This window comes from Manacus vitellinus, unplaced genomic scaffold (assembly GCF_001715985.3).
Source record: "Manacus vitellinus isolate BGI_N305 unplaced genomic scaffold, ASM171598v3 scaffold_0_pilon, whole genome shotgun sequence".
NCBI lineage: Eukaryota > Metazoa > Chordata > Aves > Passeriformes > Pipridae > Manacus > Manacus vitellinus.
Genome location: NW_021938789.1, coordinates 51,889,289 through 51,898,694, shown reverse-complemented (window position 1 = coordinate 51,898,694; position 9,406 = coordinate 51,889,289). Strand labels below are relative to the sequence as shown.

The 9,406-nt window shown below is 40.8% G+C and overlaps 1 protein-coding gene across 1 annotated transcript; it reads left to right on the top strand.

Moving 5' to 3' along the window:
- The first annotated feature begins 575 nt into the window (after positions 1 to 575).
- On the top strand, positions 576 to 8,411 carry ABRAXAS1 (abraxas 1, BRCA1 A complex subunit). The gene is made up of 9 exons (XM_018073340.2): positions 576 to 666; positions 1,800 to 1,890; positions 3,232 to 3,268; positions 4,139 to 4,205; positions 4,885 to 5,078; positions 5,722 to 5,841; positions 6,160 to 6,244; positions 6,735 to 6,843; positions 6,996 to 8,411. Exons 2-9 carry the CDS (start codon positions 1,860 to 1,862, stop codon positions 7,421 to 7,423), a joined length of 1,071 nt encoding a protein of 356 aa, XP_017928829.1. The 5' UTR covers positions 576 to 666; positions 1,800 to 1,859; the 3' UTR covers positions 7,424 to 8,411.
- The last annotated feature ends 995 nt before the right edge of the window (positions 8,412 to 9,406 follow it).

The following is a 9,406-nucleotide window of genomic DNA, read 5'->3' as shown; positions in this document are numbered from 1 at the left end:
AGACAATTTTACCAACAAGTAATTTGTCTTTCTGACACCTGGACACCACTTAGAGATTGTTTGTTAGCTGCTATCTTATAGTCTTAAGCTGAGCCAGGGGAGATTTAAGTTGAACATTAGGTTGCATTTCTTCACAGAAAGAGTGCTTGGGAACTGGAATGGACTGCCCAGGGAGATGGTGGAGGCACCATCCTTGGAGGTATTTAACAAGACTGGATGTAGCACTTAGTGCCATGGTCTAGTTGACACCGTGGTGTCCGGTCATGGGTTGGACTCGATGATCTCAGAGGTCTTTTCCAACCTAATTGATTCCGCGATTCTGTGATCCGTTTTCACCGATTAAATCGCCTTTCTCGTTGATTAGCTTTGAAAGCACACAAAGACCAAACATCAGAGGACACCCTTTCTGAAGAAAACGTTCACACGTTCCCCGTTTCGCCCCGGCGCTGGCGGCCGAGGGGATCCCGCGTCCCTGCGGGGCCGGGCTGTGCCCGCCCGGGCCCGGCGCGGCGCTGCCGCCGGAGGCCGTGGGGCTTCCCGCCTGCGGCGCGGCCCGTCCCGCCATTGCCGGGGCATGGAGGGCGAGGATGCACCTCCGCCCTGCTCTCGGGCTTCGGTCTTCGGCGCGCTCGCCTTCCAGCACCTTCAAGCACCGACTCGGACACGGTGGTGCCGGCCGGGGTAGGAGGGCCAGGGAAAGCGCGAGGGAGGGGAGCGGAGGGGCGCCTCCGCCGTGGCCGCGCCGCCGCCGGGCCTCCTCCCTGCCCAGCGGCTCCGGCGCGGCCCAGGGGCGCGGGCATCTGCCGCCCCGCCGCGCACGGGAGTCGCTTGTTGTTGCGAGCGGCGGGGAACGCGGGTCTTCCCCGGTAAACCGGGAGGCTGCGACGGCTGCAGCGCCGTGTCTGCCCAGGAGCGAGCGAAGGGCTGGTATGGCCGCCTAGCCCCAGCCTGGGCGGCGGGCAGCATCCGCACAGCCGTGGGCTGCTCGCTGCTCAGCGAGGAGGGACGGGAGACAGCCGAGGAGGATGCATCACTACTTGTTGGGTTTTGGTTTTTTTCCCCTCGGAACTACGGGCTAGTATTGAAAAATTAGTGAAAACCTAGTCTGTTTTAAAAAAAAAAAAAAAAAGTTCATTTTGACACCTTTTTTTCCTTTTCTGAAGACAGCATTTGGACTTAATATGAGAGGGAAAATCCTCTTAAAATATCCTGAGTTGGAAGGGACCCATAGGGATAATCAAAGTCCAACTCCTGGCCCTGCATAGGAGGACAGCCCTAAGAGTCACACCACGTCCCTGAGAGCATCGTCCAAACACTTCTTGAACTCCTCTGTCGGGCTTGGTGCCGTGACCACTTCCCTGGGGAGCCTGCTCCAGTGCCCAACCACCCTCTGGGTGAAAAACCTTTTCCTTTATCCAGTCTAAACCTCCCCCAACTCAGCTTCATGCTGTTTCCTCGAGTCCTGTCACCAGTCACAAGATTGAAGAGATCAGTGCCTGCCCCTCCTCTGCCCCCCACAAGGAAGCTGTAGACTTCAATGAGGTCTCCCTTCAGTCTCCTCCAAGCTGAACAGACCAAGTGACCTCAGCCGCTCCTCATACGGCTTCCCCTCAAGGCCCTTCACCATCTTCATGGCCCTTCTTTGGACATTCTCTAATAGCTTTGTATTTTTCTTATATTATGGCACCCAAAATTGCACACAGGATTAGAGGTAAGGCCCCACCAGCACCGAGTACAGCAGGAGTGTCTGTTTAATGCTACAGTTAACATGAACACTTTTTTCCTCTTCCCCTCTACAGGAAGGTTTTCTCCTTGGAGATGTGAAAGGTGAAGCCAAGAACAGCATTACTGACTCACAAATGGATGATGTTGAAGTTGTTTATACAATAGGTTAGTCTGTCCATATTTTTAATACCCTGCTTGGTTTCAGGCAATATATGAATGCTTTAGTTTTGAAGGAGGGGCAGTCAAAAACTTAGAGCAATATCAAAGCTGTGAGATCCAGGAGTGCATGTTGGTGTAAAAAACATTATTTTGCAACATTTTAATTGCTACAAAAGTTGCAATTACTACTGCAGAAAACAGAGTAACTTTAAATAAATACTAGTTCTTAGTTCCTTGAATAGCTGCTCTTTACCAAGTATCTCGTCAGATTAAAGGTAATTTAGGGTTTAGACTGCTACTTTGTCCTGGCCACAACACAAACTCTCCTGAACTACAGTTGCCCTGAAAAACTTGGTCTATTTCAGTGATGTGACCTGTAATGTATTAGCATTTATTACCTCATTGGGAGCTTATAAAATACTGTGTCTGAAGGCTGCAAGCTGTTTATTGATTTCATTAAGCAGATGTCAGATGTATTTTTTTTATAGTCTTCATGGGATTGGAGTGGATGTGCATTTTATACTGGCCCTTACATTTGTATACATACATGCACACACAGTTAACTCCATTCCTTTCAAATGCAGTTATACAAAAAGAAACAGAACAAGGTAATGCAGCATGTGCCTTCTTGCCAATCTTCTGGAAAATAAGGTAGGGAGAAATTACAACTCATTTTCTAGTTTTACTCTAGGATACAATTAAGGTGTAACACTTTCCTTCACAGAGTCTCACAGCTAAACCAAAAATGTGGGGAATTTTTTGCAGTGGCATTGATCAGGTTACCCAGAGTCTTGTCATTACATTCTCACAGGCAGACTTAGTTGCTCTAAAGTTTGGAGGTTTTTTTCAGTTATCTTGTGAAAATGAAAACAGTGGAGAATTTAGGTTAAAAAAAAAGGATTTAGAATGCCATTAGATCACCTGCCATTTTTTTTGTGGTTGTCAGCCTTCCATTTATCTACCCTGTGGGTTTCTGTTCTTCAGCCTCATCTTACTAACGGCATCTATGCCTTGTTGCAGAGTAACTCAAGGGAAATCTTTCATATTACATACTACTCCTGTACTTTGACAGAAGGGAGAGAAATAAAATGCCCAACTTGATTTTTCATTTGACAAAATACACAAAAAAATACAGTTTACAGAAGTGGTTCCCTTTACATTTGAACAAATTAATTAGAATATATTTTTTAAATATTTCCTTTCTTCACCTTATTAATGCATTTGTTTTTAAGAAATTATATAAAATTATTTCTTGGTTCTGCTATGAGTTTAATACTGATCATAGCATACAGAAGAATATACATCATGAACTAATGAACCTGGTGTAATATTACTTTCACTTTCCAGATATACAGAAGCATATTCCCTGCTACCAGCTGTTCAGGTAAGAGTCTTAAATAAGCAGATACAAAATGCCTAACTTGAACTCTTCAGGATTTAAACTTATATTACATTACTTGAGAAAATCACACGATGTAACTATAGTAGCCATATCAACCTCTTGGAATAACAGATGCAAAATGCCTTATGTTATTCCTATTCTTTTTTATTATGTCTTTTTTTTGGTCTTTGCCTATGTATATGGAAAAAGAGATAAGACACAGTGCACCTTCTGGTGAGCTATGATACCATACAAAGTAAAGAATAATATCAACATACTGAAAAAAACATTGCTTTACTAAAAGTATACATTCTCGCCACTCACCCTCAAAAATAATAATAATAAAAATTTTAAAAATAAATAAAAAGGTACAGCCATAGACTTCTAAGTGGGTCAATAAAAGAAACACTTGTTAGCCCCATAGCAGGAGTAGTTTCAAAAGTTAGTATTCAGAGTTCCATCATAGATGGAAACACAGCTGTGCAGGTTTACACCCCTGTAAGGGGAGAATCACAGTTTCCTTCTCAAACCTTTCTGAAAATTAATAAACCCAGCTCTTATTAGAAATGCATTTTATATCAAATTGAAGGTATCTTATTTTTTTGTAGTTCAGAGAACACAGGTGCTACTTTTAACTTATATCCCAGCAGCACTGATGCCAGAAGAGGATCTGGGCTGTACAAGACCTCCTACAGAGCTATCTGAATAATGAAATCACCCGGCTCTGTCCCAGCAGAGAAGCTGTGGCAGCATATTGTTATGCTTAATAGGAGGGGGAAAAGACTATTAGAGACGATTACCAGAATGTTAGTGAATAGTTATTTCTACAGTAGCATTTTTCCCCCTCTAATTGTCCTACTTTTCTTCTTCTAGCTTTTATAATTCTGCAGGAGAACTGAATGAACTTGCCCTGAAGAAAATACTATCAGGCTGTAAGAAGGTATTTTATTTTCAAATCTAAACCATACTGAGGAGCTTACTGAAATTTTGGAGGCTGTTCTGGATACCTTTTGCATCAAGCTTTTTTTCTCTCCTCATTTTAAATCTTTTATCTAGTCCCATATGCTGCTGGTCAAGGCAGATGCATCATCTCTTCCCCCTAGAAAACCAGATTAGGTTATCTTTGGTATATATATGTAGGGTTTGCTACATATACGTCACAACTTTATTTGTTCTTATTAATTTCCCAAGTGAACGCTTCAAGTATCCCAAAGGAATTCTATCAATTTCTAGCTTAAGATGAGTTAAGGTCAGCTCGCTCAAATAGTTAAGCACCATTTGACCAAAAAAAATTAGTCTTCTCTACAGAAGAAATTTTTACAGGGGGAAGGTATAAGCTGAAAAGAAACAAACCACAAAATAGCAGAACAAAGTTTGCAGAGTTTCAGCTTGAGCACAAGCTCAGAAACAGGCCGGTTCAACACATGGTTTTGAAGGAAAGAAGCTGCCATACTGGAATTAGGCTTAGATGTTTTAAGGGTTTCAAGTTAACTGCTTGAATATGTACATATAACCAGACAATTCAGACTTGTGACTTTGTACTGTATCAACCTTGCTTCACTGTGACACACAGGGACAGCAGAATTCAACACTAACAATGATTTTTCTTCTGCCTGCAGAGTGTAATAGGATGGTACAAATTCAGACGCAACACAGACCAGACCATGACATTCCGGGAGAGACTTCTCCATAAGAACCTGCAGTCACACCTGTCAAATCAGGGTCTTGTATTCCTTCTGTTAACCTCTAGTGTGATGACAGAAAGTTGTTCTACTTACAGACTGGAACATGCCTTACATCGGCCACAGGAAGGGTAATAATTGGCTTGTTTTCTACAGTGTGTGCTCTAACTTGAAACAGTTGTGGTTTTTTTTTTTTCACTTTGTTGCAACTGAATTATTAACACTGTTTATTTTACCCTTGAAACTTATACATTAGGTAAGATCCCTCCTTATATTGCTAGAGCACAGTTCAAAGCTTACCCTGGGACTCTATTCTGGGATGTCCCTTTATATCTGTAGTGCCAGCATCACCAGGCAGACACTGTCAGCATATTTATGTACATAAGCTGTTCTTGATCAAGTTGGTTTTCTCTATAGGACTTCAACCATCCATGGTGTTTATCTTGACATATTAAGATATCTAAATTGGTGGTAAATATTTTCAGAGACATGCTGCCCACAGGCTAGGCTTAACAAGCAAGAGGCTAGGCTTAACAAGCAAGTATTGCATTATTGTGTATTGTACTCAGAAACAGGGGAAATAATACAGGCTCAGTGTCTGGTTGCTCCTGGAGTTTGCCTTTAGCCTCATCTGTGTGTCATGTAATACATTTAGCAAGGACTAACTATACTGTAAACCCCCATCTGGGATGCTTAACAGTCAAGAACTGTTAACTATCAAAAAGAGGTCTCTGGATGTTAATAGATCATGTTTTTATACTTCTGCTTTTTCAGTCTTTTCCAGAAAGTCCCTTTGGTGGTTACCAATCTGGGTATGGCAGAACAGCAAGGCTACAGAACAGTGTCTGGCTCCTGCGTATCTTCTGGCTTTGTGAGAGCAGTAAGACAACACAGGTACAATGACATACTGACTGACAGCTGTTGCTTCCCGTTAACATAACTATACTTACCTTTCTATAAAAGCATTTACGTGTTTTTGCAAATGCTACAGCTATATCCTGCTCACTTTTTGTCCTTTATCTGCAATTATTTAGCATTCCACCACACTTGGAAATTAGTTCAGTCCCATACTCTGCCAGGAGAGCAGCTGTCTGTCTCAACATAGGCACCTGCTACTGAAGCTCAAAATGCCTATTTATTCTTTAAAGCTCCTACTAAGTAAGCACTGGGATAACTAACTTGCAATTATACAGTTACATTCTTGGCCCACAGGTCAGAGTTCTTTCACGAGGATGGATCCTTGCAAGAGGTTCATAAAATAAATGAGATGTATGCCACTTTGCAGGAGGAACTCAAGGTAAGCCAGGCATACCTGCCTCACCTTTGGCAGTACTACAAAACTGAAGTCAAGCAGAGGGTACAACATCTTGCACTACATGAGAAACAAACCTGTGTCTTGGAAGGGCATCCGAAAGATCAGGGAGTTCCATTTACTATCAGTAGCTGCACATTATGTTCTCAAAGTTGAAGACTTAAGGTTCCATTTGATAGAAGTACACTGATAAATCTTCAAGTTCACTAATAAATTCTCAGAAGAGGATTATTTTGAAGGAGTACTATCTGTAGTTTGTTAGATCTTCTTTGCTTAGATAGGAACAAATAAAACATCCTGCACCTCATTCAACACAAGGTTTAAGTGATCTCTAAAATCCACCTCAGCTTCACTACTTAAGCTTTTACTACTTTGTGTCCAACTTAATTGTGAGTACCTTTAAGGATTTTGCAACAAGGTTAAAGTCAGCTTCTGTGAATACTATTAATCTGATCAAATGCCCTTTTTCTTGCAGAAAATATGCTTTACAGTAGAAGTCAGTGAACGATCTGTAGAGAAACTTTTAGCAGAGGTGAGGCAATTAAAAGAAGAAATAAAGAGGAAAAAGCAACAGGGTTGTTCAGGTAAGTTAACCAAATGTAATGCCAGCTTTAGACTTCCAAAGTTCGTTCAATTGGCAGAAGCAGAAAACACTTCTGAACTTGAGGCAGCCAAAACAGCAGGGGTAGGAGTGTGCAAGATGTTTTGCAACTGTAACTTTTTTTTTTCCCCCCAGGAGAAGACAGAAACTACACAGGAGAGCCAAAGGAGAATGTTCTCCTTTGTCAGGCACTGCAAACATTTTTCCCCAATTCTGGACTTCAGACATGTATTGTTTCCTTCAAAGGCCAACAGATATCCAAGAACTGCTGTAACATTAACCATAATATTAATGTCACGGACAAACTGACTCTCATGGTAGAGGAAAGAGACTTCACTGAAGCTGAAACAAGACATCTAACCAAGCGTAAAGTCAGAGGGACCACAACAGTATCAAAGTCATTCAAGAAATCCAGATCATTGCAGCTTCACCGAGAATCACTTGCAGACCCAGAGGACAGTGACCAGGACAGGAAGCTTACACTGAGCAGCACTGAATCAGACGAGGATGTGTTGGAAAAAAATAGAGACACAAATGAATACCCACACTCTCCTACTTTCTGAGCTGTTAATGATTTGTCAGATGACTTCACACCAAAAGCTACTGCCAGCATATTCAAGTGATGTGTCAATTTTCAGCACTGCAGGGATGTATATAACTTAATCCATTTTTGCAAAATGTACAGGGTTTGTTTGGGGTTTCTGTCCAGTGCATGAATCCTGTTCAGCATAACAATGTCCAGATGACATTCCCTCATTTTGCCTTCCAGAGTTCCATCTGTAGTCTCTCTCTCAGGGTTTAAAGACTATGCCAGCAGTCAAATAAGCACATACTGCCTCAAACTAATACAACTTCAAGCTGCTGTAGAAGAAGCAGTACTATCCTTTCCTCAGCAGAAGCTGATGCAGGCAGCACCAAATGAACACAGATAACTTAGAATTAGCAGTCTACTTGAACTGCCACATTTTAAATACTTTTAATTTATCCTTAGGAAACCAGTACTTGTTCATTTCCCCCCATCTTACCATCCAGAGAGGATAAAAAACAGCCACCTAAAGTTTAACAAGACCTGTGAGCTCAGAAAGGGGTCCAGAAAGCTGCCAGTTTCTCTTACTGCCTTAATATTTCATACTTCCTTCAGACAATAAATTTTAGAGACTTCATAAAATTAATAAAAATCCAACTGACATCCACCCCTCAGTCAACCACGCACTATGCCAGAAAACCACATTTCCAGTAAGCAAGTATATGAACATGAAACACAGTTTTATTGTTTATTTCTTTACAGCATTTTACTCTGGATACTTGATATTACATATCTTGGGGTCTGTGAGAAATTGTGGGTTCTTAAGCACAACTGGCATAAATCCTGTAAAAAGATAAGATGGAGGTATTCTTAATAGAAAAGTAAGCTTGCCTTAGAAAACTCGGAAGCATAATCATACTTACCAAGTACTTGAGCTCTTCTAATGGCTTTTGTAACTTCCCTCTGCTTCTTGTGGCACAAGCCTAAAGAGATGAATTATTTTCAACACTAAACAAGCCATTAGTCTAAAGGGTGAAAGGGATATTACTGATAATTCCCTCTATCTTTGTCTAGTCTTCCTAGAAAAATGCACATGTGCTTTTACTGTTACACACAAAATGCATATAATTAAGGGATATTTTTATTCCTTGATGCAGGCTACTTAGTCAGAGGAATACTCTTACAAAACGTATAGAGTTGGTAGCAGTTACTTTTGGAAAGATTGCTGATGCACAGTTACTTAGAAGAACATGAATATTAACCAGTAAATTTTTAATTTAATACTTCACATACCTGTTATATGTCTGCCATAAATGCAGCCAGTATAAGGAGAAACAAACTGGGAAAGAAGCTACTTAAAAATAAGAAAATCAAAGTCAGTTTAAGAACTTTTTTTGGATGTTTATGTTACTACTTGCCCTCTGTTTTTCTTTTTTTTTCCCCATCTGTTTTTACAAAACACAGTTCTACCTAAAGAAAAAGTAGAGCTTGGAACTAAACAGTATTTTCTATGGCATAACATTTAAGCTGTATGACAGATGGATTGTAACCAAGGACTTTTATTTGGTAAATGACAAAATTGTCACACTAACACACAGAACTAGTAGCTTGATCAGCTTATAACTACATTATTTGACCCTTAATCTGCACACATTTTCAACTTTTAAACCCCTACACATATGAATGGATTTTTATGTTTGGGGGGGTTTTTTGGTTTTTTGTTTTCAGTTCTTGTGGACTTCTGACACACACATTTAAATATCATAAACCACTTACCTTCATCCGAGGACATGAGTTTTCACTCACCTGCACATTCTTGTAGTCCACATTTATTTTACATAAGATACATCTTTTTGGAGGCTCCTTATAAGGGTTCTCCATTTGTATAGGCTGAAATTAGAGAATTTTTAACATCTTTAAGCTTCACCAGAAAATAAAGAACATTTGTTACTTTGAATCCTTCAGGCAAGATATACCTTGAAACCAAAAGAGATATTTAGGGCACCACTGAAGTTTTTAA